The sequence below is a fragment of the Struthio camelus genome, chromosome 16, assembly GCF_040807025.1.
Source record: "Struthio camelus isolate bStrCam1 chromosome 16, bStrCam1.hap1, whole genome shotgun sequence".
NCBI classification, from domain to species: Eukaryota; Metazoa; Chordata; class Aves; order Struthioniformes; family Struthionidae; genus Struthio; species Struthio camelus.
In genome coordinates, this window is record NC_090957.1 from 22,662,581 (window position 1) to 22,675,698 (window position 13,118).

At 41.8% G+C, this 13,118-nt stretch overlaps 2 protein-coding genes across 13 annotated transcripts in view; one reads left to right on the top strand and one right to left on the bottom strand.

Moving 5' to 3' along the window:
* Window position 1: 1 nt before the first annotated feature.
* On the bottom strand, window positions 2–8,438 carry TEKT1 (tektin 1). 3 transcript variants are annotated; one of them, XM_068910145.1, is made up of 8 exons: window positions 8,381–8,438; window positions 4,625–4,882; window positions 4,052–4,217; window positions 3,644–3,772; window positions 2,898–3,041; window positions 1,358–1,580; window positions 541–737; window positions 2–305 (listed from the first exon to the last, which is right to left on the bottom strand). In XM_068910145.1, the coding sequence occupies exons 2-8, from the start codon at window positions 4,812–4,814 to the stop codon at window positions 146–148; spliced, it is 1,209 nt and encodes a 402-aa protein (XP_068766246.1). In that variant the 5' UTR covers window positions 4,815–4,882; window positions 8,381–8,438; the 3' UTR covers window positions 2–145. The 3 variants fall into 3 exon arrangements, with proteins under 3 accessions (XP_068766246.1, XP_009679160.1, XP_068766248.1); XM_009680865.2 differs by lacking the exon at window positions 8,381–8,438 and adding an exon at window positions 5,559–6,540 and having other exon boundaries at window positions 4–305; XM_068910147.1 differs by lacking the exons at window positions 2,898–3,041; window positions 8,381–8,438 and adding an exon at window positions 5,559–6,540 and having other exon boundaries at window positions 4–305.
* Window positions 8,439–8,454: 16 nt separating this feature from the next.
* Window positions 8,455–13,118, top strand: part of LOC104147928 (tricarboxylate transport protein B, mitochondrial-like) — a 76,014-nt gene continuing 71,350 nt past the window's right edge. For 6 of the 10 annotated variants that reach the window (XR_011134862.1, XR_011134863.1, XR_011134864.1 and 3 more), the window contains exons 1-2: window positions 8,463–8,633; window positions 9,133–9,228. Coding sequence is in view for 4 of the 10 variants with exons in the window: in XM_068910153.1 (XP_068766254.1) it covers window positions 8,555–8,633; window positions 9,133–9,228 (175 nt within the window). In the remaining 6 variants the exon portion in view is untranslated. Of the gene's footprint in view, window positions 8,634–9,132; window positions 9,229–9,362; window positions 11,022–13,118 lie in introns of those variants that run through there. The other 4 variants (XM_068910150.1, XR_011134885.1, XR_011134905.1 and 1 more) reach the window with 4 other exon arrangements.

Consider the following 13,118-nt stretch of genomic DNA (forward strand, 5'->3'; position numbering starts at 1 on the left):
ACAGAGAATTGGGGGTGCTAGGTCTCTTTTAATTACCTCATAAAAGAAGAATCAGTAGTGCATTGTTGACTCCAACTTTGCACCACCCCATCTCTGAGCAGGAGCTAGCTTCTTGGAACACACAGAGCCTCCCCGTGTGACAGTTTCAGAAGCTGTTAATGGAAACAGATTCCCTCATTTGCATGCAGAGCACTTCATCAATGTACAATGTATTCTCCTTGACCTGGATCTCCTCCTCCAAAGAAAGTTGACGGCGGCTCAGACCTTTCAGCTCTGCTTTAGCCTGTGCCAATGTGTCCTTCAATCTAACAGGGAAAAAATAGACAGATATTAGTTGAAAACACATGGATATTTTTCATATGGGATAAGAAACCTTGGTGGAAAAAACCCACGGAAGGGGATTCACACAGAGACAATAGCCATGCAGCTTCCCTTAAAGTGTCCCACTCCTAAAGGAAAAACGCAATTCCCAGCCTTTCAGCAAAAATTAACCCAGTAATCTATACTACAGATTTCCCACTCTTTCATCTGTTCACTTGCCTCTGAATATTGTTTGTAATTTCTTGAACTTCACTAATCAGCCTGTACTGCACTGTGTCACAACACAGTTCCACATTGGGGCGATGGGTTCTTGCCTCCAAGCGAGTTTGAGCCACTTTAACAGGTCCTTCTTTATCAGTGATTGCTTTCTCTAAGGCTGCAATGTTCTTCTCCTGTGAGGCAGTCTCATCCATCACCTTAACAAACCCAATAGAAGGAAGGGCTTCACATTACCTCTTACAGTGAGTGAGATCATCAACATATTCTTTAACAGCTGTGGTAATAACAATCACAGTAACACGCGTAATGTATTTCATCAAAGCATTTTACAAAGGTTGGCCAGGATTATTATTCCTTTATTGGAGAGGAGGTGACAGTGTTATGAGCAAGAGTTGGAATTTAAGCGCAGCAATTAACTTCTAGGTATTAACATTAAAGCTCAGTTTTCATGTATCTAATTTGAGGCAGATTGCCTCTGGTTTTCTGAGCTATTAGGCTTTTGCATCACAATTGTGAAAAGCCTTTAAGAGCCCCATGTGTCTATAAAGCACAAGGGAAATCCTGACTTTACTCAAGTCTACAGCAATGTTTCCATTGAGTGGCTGATTCCAGAAATTCACCTCTGTAGTGGTGCACATAGAGCTGATAAAATAAAATCTAAGAAGTATTTTATTAAAAAAAGAGTGCCAGGTTTGCCAGTGCTGCAAAGATGAAAATTTTAAAGAATAATAGCTCAAGAAACTGCCTTGACAGAACAGGCTGATGGCCCTAGCCCATTGTTTCCACCATTCCTGCTGACTTGTCCCCTACCACTTACCATTGCGAGGAGTGTCTCTAGCTTGTGCTTTGCAACCTTGACCTCCTTCACCCTATTTCTGAAAGCGACATTCACCGTCTCAAATTGCTTGCGCATGTCGTTCACTGTCTGGGAGAGGATGCGGTCAATCAGTGCCCTCAGTGCCAAAGAACTGTTTCGCTGTTTGTCAGCCTTTTCAATATTCACATTTGAAAAATCTATCCAGTCTTCAAGGCTCACAGAACTGGAAGAGATTCAAAATAAAAGGTCAACAACTGACAGTATTAGGTTATCTGTGAATTCATAAATTTATACTTATTACTCCACAAAAAACAAGTATTAATGTTAACAAGAACAAAGCAGTACTATTAACTGCAGGCTCCAGCCGGCATCAGCTGTGCTGGGAATTCTACGGATACAAAATAAAGACTCCCTATCTCAAACATTTTAGAGACAAAAGTAGGATGGAAACCAGTTTGCCAAAATCACGAAGCAGGTTTGTTAAAACTTTTCTTTTTCCTGATGAGTTGTAGAGGGAGGCACAGATGACTGATATTTCTTAGAACACCTTTCATTAATTAGGCTTTTATTGATAGACTTAAGCAGTTGCTATTTATAGCAGGTAACTATTTACACAGCACATTCACTTACTCCCACAGTTCACTTGCATGCTAAAATAATCACTCATAGTTACCTGGTCGGAGCCACTGTTGTGATGCCAAACCCACCTGTATGCCCAGAAGTGGAAGGTCCTACCAGCAGACCAGCAGCTTGTAGGAAGGCAAGAAAGGTCTTTCTTTTGTTGGAAAGCCCCCTCAGAGGGGCCTTTGTTTCATAGGGGTGTATATATAACCCTGTAGTCATCATTTGCATATAGCAGCCAACACCCTTCCAGATGTGGTCCAAGTTATTCAACCTATTGTTGATGCACACTAACTGGTACTAGTGGCATTGTACAGAGCTGCCAGACTCTTGGTGTTTTGAGTTCATCTGTTCTCGCAGCATCAACAGCACTACTAATCTCCGGAGTGTATCTATTTTTTCAGATAGCATCACACACGCTACTTTCTCAACATGTATTTTTCCTGTCTTCAGCCTGTTCTTTTATGGTAGTTCTTTCTCCACTCAAACCATTCACGCTAACACACACAAGAAGGAGCCTTTATGACAAGTTAATGACAGGGTAGACACTGACCCTATGCTTCCTGTGTCCCAGTCCAGCACTCTCCCCACCAGGACACCCTAGCAGGGAGAGGAAGTTAGTTAGATTAGTAAAGCTAGTCTGGGTTTCAGCAGCGTGTGAAATTTTGCTATAGCTAACTGTTAGCCTCAGAATCTTTTAATGAACTGCAGTTTGCTAGAAGCATGAGTGTTGTGGCTTACTTCACAGGCCTGTTACACAGATACTGACGTGATGGACAGAAGTGTAAAAAATTCTATGACAGACATGATGGACAGAAAATCTGTCATACACACAATTATTTTAATTGGTCTATTATGGAAAAACTCATACTAGTTGTATGAGCTGAATGTATGTTCACTGAGTGAAATAACCACTTACTTTCCTCCTATTTTCACCACATTATTAGCATATCTGATATCAGGAGTGTTGTTTGTCAAGCTAGCACAGTAATCATCAATCGTTAAGGCTGTGAACTTGTCCCTCAGATCCATTTCCAGGTTGTACTTTGCTGAACGGTTCAGTCTAGAAGGGAAAACAACCAGACTCTGAAGATAAACTCTGACAATGCAAATGCTATTATGGAATTCTGCATGTATGACCTGTTAGTTGCAAAGCCCACAGACCTAGAGCATGATGCTGCCTCCACAGAACTGATTGTATAATTCCCACTGGAATTAAAGGCACAGGTCTGGATCCTGAGAGCACAGAGGATCATGTGCAAGTACTTTCAGTTCTAACTGAAACTAACTTCCCACCATTAATGATCAAATGGTGTGAACGAGGACTGAACTTCTGTAGCTGTTTAGCACTGAAGATAAAAAAACTTCTTCACTGTGAGGGTGACTGAGCATTGGAACAGGTTGCCCAGAGAGGTAGTGGAGTCTCCTTCCCTGGAGATATTCAAAACCCGCCTGGATGTGATCCTGGGAAATATGCTCTAGGTGACCCTGCTTGAGCAGGGAGGTTGGACTAGATGATCTCCAGAGGTCCCTTCCAACCTAAACGATTCTGTGATTCTGTGATAACTTTGGACCCATGTTCAGCCTGACTCTACAGCTTCTCAGGAAGATTGCTGTCCTACTTTTCAGCTAACGAGCGTTCAGTTAGGCTCTTTGGCTCTGCACCTGATTTGCTCATTGGTTTGTTCCAATGTGCGTTCAAGCAAAGCAATAACTCCTTGGAGGACTTCAGCTTCCTTGACCAGTTCCTGTTCCACTTCATCATGGACCAAGTCAATCCCAGCTCGCCTCTCCCTAAAGAAAAAGAGGAAAAGTCATCAGCCACACTGTTCAACTATCTGCAGTTAATTGAAAATGGTGAAGACCAGCTTTCCATAACTAAGGCCTTGCTACACTGGAAACAGTCATCTGTCTTTTATAGCCTTGGTTCCCCAGTGTTATACCACATAAATAAGACTATGACTCCACTGCAAACAGAAGTAAGACCTTAGCTTGCAGCCTTTTTTATTATTTGTTAATGATTCATTACCTATATTTCTTCTCTCCTTGCATGCTTTTCTTTCTTAATCTCACCTGTTCAGGAGACACTGTTGGGCAATGACAAGTGGCTCTTTGCAGCTTTCTAAGGCTTTCTCCAGCCTGGTCTTGAAAGTCAACAGTACCTCCGTCTCCTTAACAATCTGTTCAAGTTTGTCATCTAATTCTTGCTTCCAGAATTTTATTTCTTCTAGCCTCTGTTCTGCAGATTGAAAATTGCAAATAAGTATTAATACAAAGCCCTTCTTCTATGCCAAAGCACTGTGGGTCAGGCCTTAGCTAAGGATAGAAATAGACTCAATGCTCAGTGGAGTGCATTCAGTGCTTTAGGCTGATGTTCAGAGACAGATTTGCAACCCTGTGTCAGGAGATTTGGGTAGAATATCTTTCTGTGTGTTTTGGACCAGTAACTCATCTGTTATAAAATAAAGAACTCACCTCAAAATAATTTTTAAAATATTTTTATTTTTTTCCATGAGATCAGATAACATGGCATTGACATGTACTACATGTACTCCTATTTAGTATCACCTGCTTTTCTAAGTCCATTTTAATCACATAGCTCAAATAACACATCTTGTCAGAATGTAGCAGAACACATAGGATTACCTATTTTCTTGTTGACGTCACTTTGGGTCTTCTGAGTTGTCTTTTCTGTTTCATCCACCAGCCTCTGACTCTCAGCTGTCACACGTTCTGACCTGGATTTCTGAGACTCTGTCCTGGCACACTGCATCTTGTTTGCAATGTGCCATTCTGTGAGAAGACATTTGGGTGGAGCTTGCAACAATTTGGCCATTGTGTTTTGGAAAGGTTCTGGATGTAATGCAGGAACAGAGTCACGGCTCAGTTCTTGGGATGTGTAACCTGGAAACAGGAATAGCATTATTTTTGGTTGCAGAAGCAGGAACAGGAAAAGACAAGTCCATGAGGGTGGGAAAGATTAGTCTCCCTTTTACCTGCAAAATGAGGAAGGTATGAAAAGACGCTTCCTGCTCAAGGTTCCCCAAGACTTTGCTAAGAAGCGGTGGGGAGAAGGTTTGGAGTGGGAGAACGAAGAAACAGAAGAATTTGGGAATGGAAGCTAGGAGAAAGGAGAGAATAAGTGTCTTGAAAGTGGAACTGAGAGGGAAAGATGAGCCTACAGTGATGGGATGAGGAAGAGAAGGGAAAGAAAAGGAAAGGAGACATATGAGGGGGGGGAGGAATTACTACACAGACAAGCACAGAGAAGTGAAAAAAAAGAACGACCAAAGATAGTCTCCCACTAGTTGCAGAAATAAGTTTTAAGAATAGAGCTGGAGAGCTGGATGAGCTCTACATCAAATGAAGAAATCAAACAGTTGTTAGAAAAAAAGGAGAAAACAAGACCTGAAAAGATGAAGGAGGAAATACATCGGATAAATGAGGAAATGAAAAAGCCTGGAGAAGGCTAAAAGAGAACAAAGAATAAAGCCTACTGGGGACGTTCTTTTAATGTAGGGGTAAACTACTGCCCCAAATACATACAAAATCACACCAGTTTGATCAAAGAGCAAATTACCTATCTTTGCATGGTGCTTATCCAGTGCTTATCCAGTGCTTCTTAGACAATTCTTCACCCTCAAATACACACAGCTATTCCTCAGCAACATACAGCTCTGCCCAGACTCCAGGACAAGTGCCTTAAAACAATCCCTCTTCTCCCTCATACACCTCTTTACTGCTCCTGCTCCTGGCCTGGAGTGTTCCTGATGACAAATCCCAGCTATGTGCTACAGCCTCAGTTCCACTTAATTGGAAGGTTTGCCCCCAACTGCCTTCCAGCCTCAATCTCCACAGCAGCAGTGTATGTTTTCCTTGTAAATGTGAGACTAAGTATTCCAGGAGGCTCAGAGCAGCAGCACAGAAGGTAAACAAACTGGCTGCTATGGGAACAGCAACACTACATCCTAGCAACCAGGCCAGCTTCTGCTCATTGCACTTAGGAGAAGAATTACAGCCCACACCAACGAATAGTGCTTGCCTTTTCCCATTCTCAGATAAGCATCTGTCTGTCTACCTGCTGATCTATCATGCTGAACTGGAATAAAAAATGTATTATTTGTGTCATTAATTGAGCCAGCTCCCACAGCTTTGGACAGTAATTTCAGCATTTTTTTTTTATAGATGTATTACAAGAATTCATAGAGATTCTGAAAACAAATGAAAGGAGTGGTACATGCCTATCTGATTTGTTACTTGTAAAATATTCTTAGTAGTATGTTTTGAACACTCCATCTTCGTGGCACCTATATTCTTTCAAAGGAGACTGGGAGCCAGAGAGAAGAAAAAAATGAAGGAGACATAAGAGCGTTACATCAGATGCTACAGTGATATGTCCGCTCTCTACAGCCCAGGTATAGTTTAGGTTACAGCAGTGTCTCTCAGAGTTCCCAGCAAGGTTCAAAGCAACTGCAAAGTGATAAAGAAGCAGTATTAGTAAAAAGAGGTTTAGATGGTCCAAGACAGGAGAGTGGGGACAAAACTGCAATTCCTATCCGCAAATAAAGTGCATTGACAGCTGGACACCTGCTAACTGTGTTTAGTTTCAAATAGTAACTAAATTCTGTCAGTGATCATTAAAACTGGTAACTATGGTGTCTCTCATGTGAGCTTTTACTGATTCAGGAATCTGCACGTACCCCAGAGGAGCCAGAAAGGGGTTGCAGTTAAAGAAACACTGGCTTAGAGGAAAATGCAGGTATTTCAGAGCTAGCTAAAGGAAAACACAGGCTTCAGGAGAAGACAAAGGGTGGACATCAGAACCGAAGCAATTCACCTGACAGGAGAAGGACCTGGAGGTTCAAAAAGAACAGCATGCAAGGCTAACAGTGACAACGAGCAGTATGTGCTAACTGATGCAGGAGGATGGAAAGCTGTGGTCACAGACACTCGGAAAACGTGTCTGGTTCATGATACAAAGCAAAAGTGTGACCAGGCCGAATGCTTTGATCTCAAGAATCAATTATATAGCTCGCTACTTAGGCAGACTTGTAAATCAATTTATTCGGTATTACATGAAGACTGCCACTATTTGTACAAGAGATCAGTGCTTCTGTGGGCTGGCCCTTGGTTTGTACAGTCTGGTCCCCTGGCTCTAGATAGATTTTTTTTTTTTCCTGACAAATATCCTTTTAACAGATTCTTAATGTAAGGTGCTAAAATTAGTTAGTTGGAAGCAATAAATTTTGCCACATGAGCAACTGCAGCAGAATCCTGAGGCATTTCCATAATAACGGAAAGATTTCCATTGACATCAGATCTGAACTCAAATCCAGTTTGAACAGAGGTTTAGTTTTGCCAGGAAGAGTGGCAGGATATACATCTGGCTGCATAGATTATCTAGTATTCCTCCATACAATTTTATTATCTATACTTGCAGTAACATTCTAATGCCTCTGGCAAAAATATAAAATAAAGTGGGATTAAAGATGTTTATTCATGGTGAAGTGAAGCACCGAGATACCTGAATGGCTCTTGACAGCAGATGTCTTACATTCCTGAAAACATGCTCAAATTCACCCTGAAAGCCGAAGGATCCTTGAGCAATGGTTATGCAGGATACTATTGTGTGAGACCTGTGGGACTTCATGCAGTTTTGTTCTGAAAAACCTGTATCTGATGCTGTTCTGAGGAAAATTGTGAGCAATTCCCTCATAATGTAAGTTATTTGTAATTATCAACCCTAAATCTGTTCATGATTTGCTTACCATGAAACAGATTCTTTGCTTTTAAATTGTTAATGCTACACTTACATTTCATCTTTTCATGTAAACTAGCTAACAGTTTACAGAACAGAAGATAGTTAACAGAAGGAAGTTTTATTTTTACCTCACATGGTTTTTAGGGTTAAATCATTGTTAAATAACACTGCAGCAATGCCAACATTCAATTTTAATTAAAGACTGGCAAACTCTCTTACAAAATTTAGACTTAAGTGTCAGTTTTCATTTAGAAAATTAGGAGGTTTTGGCCCATGACATTTTGCAATAAAAGCTTAAAAATATGAACCAGTACAATTCACAAAAGGTATCCCACTCTGCTCTTAAAATTAAAGTGATTAAAATCCTTCTGTGATATTTTGGGTTTTTCTGAGTCATTCGTGAACTCCATGGGGCTGAAAACAGTGCGCTGTTTGTCAAATAACAGGGGCAAAATCAATTCAGCTTTCATTTACTTTTGCGTCCATGAAAAATGAAAAAGTATAATTTGTTAATCCCTGAAAAGCTCTAGTAATTTACCAGGGGAGCGAACGAATCCTCCGAGGCAAACTGGGGCCCTCCGCGCCACGCGTAAGCTCCGCGCCCGCGCGGGCCCACCCCCGCCCCGTGCGGCGCACCGCACCTCGCTGTCGCCAGCCAATCGCAGGTGCCGCTGCGTTCCCGCAGCCAATGGGCTGTCTCCGCAGGCTCTGCCGCGCCCCTTCCTTCGCCCGCGCCTCTGGCTAACGCTCGTAACGCAGCGCCTGTGGGGGAGCGCGGGTCGCGCGTTCCTCCTCGGAGGGGCGGCGGCGCCGCCATGTCCCCTCAGCCGGCGCTGGCGGGCTCTGATGGCGGCCGGGCCAAGCTCACGCGTCCGCGGAAAGCGACCTTGGTCGGTAAGGCGCGGCAGAGCCGGGCCGCTGCTGGGGGGGAGGCGTGCCCTGGCCCTGCCGGGGCTGCGGGGCAGGCCCGGCGTGGGGGGCCCTGCGCGGCGTGCCTCGCGGTGGGGTTCTCCAGGCCGCCACGCTCCTCCTGCTCCTCAGGCTCGCCCCAGAGAGGCGCTGTAACTGGTGCTAGAGCAGTTGTTTAGTCACGTTTCTGTCTGGGCTCAGTGACTTTAATAATGTACAGTGGTAATCCTCCCTACACTGACATTATGGGCATAAGAACAGACAGGCTTCCCTCATCAGCCTGCAGTATCCAGTCCTAAATTCCTGTAATCAGATTTTAGTATTTTCTCAGTTTTGACTAAACAATGTAGGACAGATAATGCCTTTTTTTTTTTTTTTTTTAAACCGTTGTATGCTTGCAGAAAGGTGGTTTGGCACCTGCCATTCCTGCGTGTTTGCTTTTGCTGTACAGGAATTGCATAACGCCTTACTGTGTTCTGTGCAGGTGGCATTGCTGGAGGTATTGAAATGTGTATTGCCATTGTAAAAATGCAATTACAGTTGGATGAAAAAGCAAATCCTTGTCTGTCTGGAAGTACAGGTAAGATAACAGCAGCTTTTGTGCAGATCCCATATCAAACTGTTTAGTGTGTTTTTCGCATACCACGTTCTATAGTGCCTTTATACATCTGGATGAGAAAAGCTGTTGGTTGAAGCCTGGATGTTGCCTTGCAGATCATTGCATGAAGTTAGCTGTCCAAGATCATGGTGCTTATGACCTGTACAGGGGCCTCAGCTCCCTTCTGTATGGCTCTGTTCCAAAATTTGCTGTCAGGTAAATTGAACTACATAGTAGCTATGGTTAGAAAACCCCAAAGACTTGTGGAACAGCTTTTCTGATTGATTATTGCTTATTACCAGTAACAATAAATAGCTGCTGGATGGTGTTTATTCGCAGATCTCTGAGTATTAAACAAGATGGATTTTTGTTGTTTTTCTCACATTTTACTGGTATTAGGATGAAGTATGAGACCCCAGCCGTCTTTGTATTGTAACTTTTTGCAGATTGTTAGCTCGGACTAACTCCTGAGGATGAGAGGAAAGGGAAGATAAAGGAATGTCATGTTTGGTTACAGAGTGTAATGATGAATATATAAGCTTCGAAGAAGCTTACCTGTTACTAAGAGTGCTATTTAGGATTGTAAATCTGTATTTCTGATTATGTGAACAGCACTGGACCTGAGATTCTGGATTGGACTGATCTAAGCAGTATGTCTTGCCCTCGTTAGTTTAGCCTGTTCCCTTGCCAAGGCAGAAGTGCCACATTTACTTTAAGGATATAACCTTTCATCCAGTGTGCCTTGTTGCTTAATGCACTTCTTGGGGACTTTCCTTGAGATTTAGGAATGGGAATAAGGCTATTCCCATTCAGAGGCAGTCAGTTCTCTTTCATATTTTTTTGTAGTGATTTCTTAGTATTAGCTTGAGAAGATTCCACATAGAATAAATTCACTGCCTATTTGCCAGTAGAGGGGATTCACCGATATCCTAATTACTCATAGTAACACAGGTCCGTTCCTTCTCATCATGGAGCGGAAGAGTAGGGCTGGAGGGCAGCCTTGGCTTCTTTCCCCAGTTCTGGAGCTGTGCTAAGGGGTTCGTTGTTTCAGGCGTGGAGATTTCTGCCTCTTTGCATGCAACTCTGCTATTTCTTGTCACAGCGAAGAGGGAAACGAGAAAAACATTGTTCCAGGTGTTACTGTGGTCTTTGCCTCAGATAAGATTAAATAGTTTAAGTCTTGCCCATATGCTCCAGGTTCAAGGCAAGATGTAATTAAACATCTTTCATCTTCAAACCTTTTTCTTGAGCAGTTTAATTTTTGCTTTGTTTAATCAAGTCTTTGCTTCAGGTTTTTTTTTTTTTTTTTTTTTTTTTTTTCAAACTAAAGGCAAATAGTTAGCTACTGAGTATCAGGGCTCATTAGAATTAAATTGCAAATGATGTAGAAAAGTATGGAAGAATGGGCTGCATGCACCTAATACTGTCGTTCTGTATGTCTGTCATGCCCTTGGGGGATGGAATTGCTCCCTTATCTGCAGATTTGAAATGTTACTCAGTTATTATGCAAAAGATCCACTTGGAAAGTTGGACAGCAAAAGAGGTTTGATTTGTAGTCTTGGGTCTGGCGTTCCAGAAGCTATTGTTATTGTCTGTCTAATGCAAACTATAAAGGTAAGCAGAATGAATACTTGACACACGTCCTAATGGTACATTATACTTACAGATGCTTTAGAAACTACTACGTTTTAGCTGAGCAAGTCTGCCTGGCTTTATTGGGCTTTGAAGTCCTTCATTGTATTGGCTTACTCTTTATTATTATTATTTTATTTGACCTATAGAAACTAAACAAGAAGATGGTTCTACTTTTGTGTGCGGTTTTACATAGCTGTGAACCACTGTTGAGTGTTTGGTGTATTTTCCACAAGAAGTGCAACTGGCATGATTGTAGTGAGTAGTTAACGTTACTGTGATTTTCATACTAAACGATGTGAGGTGGAAACTCACAGTTGGAATCGCAGTTTTATACTTAATGCTTTGTTTTAAATTCTTTACAGGTGAAAATTCATTTGTGGTCTGTCCTCTTTAAATCCAAAGTGCAAAGGGTTTTTCCATGGTGTCCATGATTGTTTGGGAACAAAGTATACTGATATATAAAAATTCATAATGGTTCTTTCCTATGCATAATTTGTTAAGAGAAACTGAATCTATTCTGATTTACCATCTTAATGTAATATGCATCTGTGGGCTTAAGAAGGCAGGTTGTTCTTGTGAATTATAGGAAGCAGTCTGAATTTAGGAAGATGTAATCTTTTACAGGTTTACATGGGATATAGTAGGGGCAGACAGCTACTGTCCTTAAACAAGGTTCAAACCACACTTTTTTTGATTCTTTGTGATGACTTCCTTTTGAAATTGGTATCTAAGTAAAATCAGCTAGCCAGAATGGCAGTTTTACTATATAAATCTGTAATTCCTAAAAATGCTGCCTTATGGAATCCTCTGGTTTAATTGTCTTCCCCCCTCTCCGCACCTTTACATGTCCCACTGGTCAGGGCTTCTCCCAGGATGCCTTGGGGTAGAGACTTTAGAAACCCTCGACAGGTCTAAAAAGGAAAACATGCTGAACCTGTGATGATTTAGGATGATATTGTGCTAATGACATCATGTCATAGCTGCCAGATGTTATAGCTTACCTTTTGATTGTTAAGTCTAATGCCTATTTGTAGTGGACCACTATATCTCCCTGTTTGAAAATCATCTACAGGGATAGTCTTTGCAAAGCCTGAGTTGGAAGGCAGGATTTTACTGACATCCTGTGCCTGCCCTGTGGGCGTGCTATGTTTTGTGTAGGTCAGTAAGGCTTAAGAGATGATGCGGTACTTTAGCAGTCTTGGACAGGGAGCTGAACCAGATCCAAAAAGCCCTTGCCCAATGCTGGTTAACACTAATGCACCCCTGCAGACCTAGATATCCAGTTCTGCCCCAATTTTGGTTTTTCAGCGTCTGGAAGCCCATAAGTATAAAAAAGATCTAGTACACTAGATCGCTCCTAACAGATCCTCAAACATGAAACGACCACTGACAGAAGACAACTATTAGACAAAAGAAAACCACGATAGTCTCTTGGATTTAGTGACAAATTCAACTACAGAGTCCAAGAGGAGCATTAGAATATAATTTGAAGCTTAATTGCAGAAATTTCCTAGGCTAATATTGGAGGCATGCTTGCTGTTAGCTTTCTGTTTGCACCAACACAGTTAAGGAAGTTGCTATGGGACTTTCTGATTTATATTATCTAACATTGCTCTTCTAATTGTTCAGATATGCTTTGCTGTTGAGATTCAGACACTAAGCACCAAAGGCTGAGCTGTGAACATAAGGCATTCATTAGAAAATGTAAGAGAACTGGAAGCTGAACTGACTCCTGAGTGTGTGTGGGGTTTTTTTGGTGTGGTTTTTTTTTTTTTTTTTTTTTTTGCTTTTAACCTGGCCAGTGGTGAATGTTGTATACTTCAGTCCTCCTCTGCATGACTGGAAATTTAAAGCTGTAAATGCTACAGCAGCTATGAACAAATCCATATGGCATTAACCTTGCTCCCTTCCACAGCTGCATTTACCTCCAAAACAGTTAGGGCTGCCATATGCATAACAAGATAAAACAAACAGTTATCCAATTCATTATAGCTGTATTTTGCTACCTTGCTAAATGAAGCTGCCACCATGAGCTGTAGGCTGGGAAGCTTGCACAATGACCACAATTTCTTTTCATCAAAACCCTTTTCCAGACTTTGCAAACCACTTACTAAAGCTGCAGCAGCCTGTCTTTAATAGCTGTTGTTACCATATCAGTGTCTGCTGCTTTTTAGTAATGTCATGAATGCAGCACAGGTGCATCCTCTTAGATATAGTTCTTCAGATCAACAGCTCTT

Excerpts from the sequence above, each read along its gene's own strand:
- TEKT1 (XM_068910145.1), bottom strand. The coding sequence starts at position 4,814 with ATGGCCAAATTGTTGCAAGCTCCACCCAAATGTCTTCTCACAGAATGG. Across the intron at positions 4,218-4,624 it reads TGACGTCAACAAGAAAATAG|AACAGAGGCTAGAAGAAATA; the intron begins GTAATCCTATGT and ends TTCAATCTGCAG. Across the intron at positions 1,581-2,897 it reads GTGGTGAAAATAGGAGGAAA|TTCTGTGAGCCTTGAAGACT; the intron begins GTAAGTGGTTAT and ends AATCTCTTCCAG.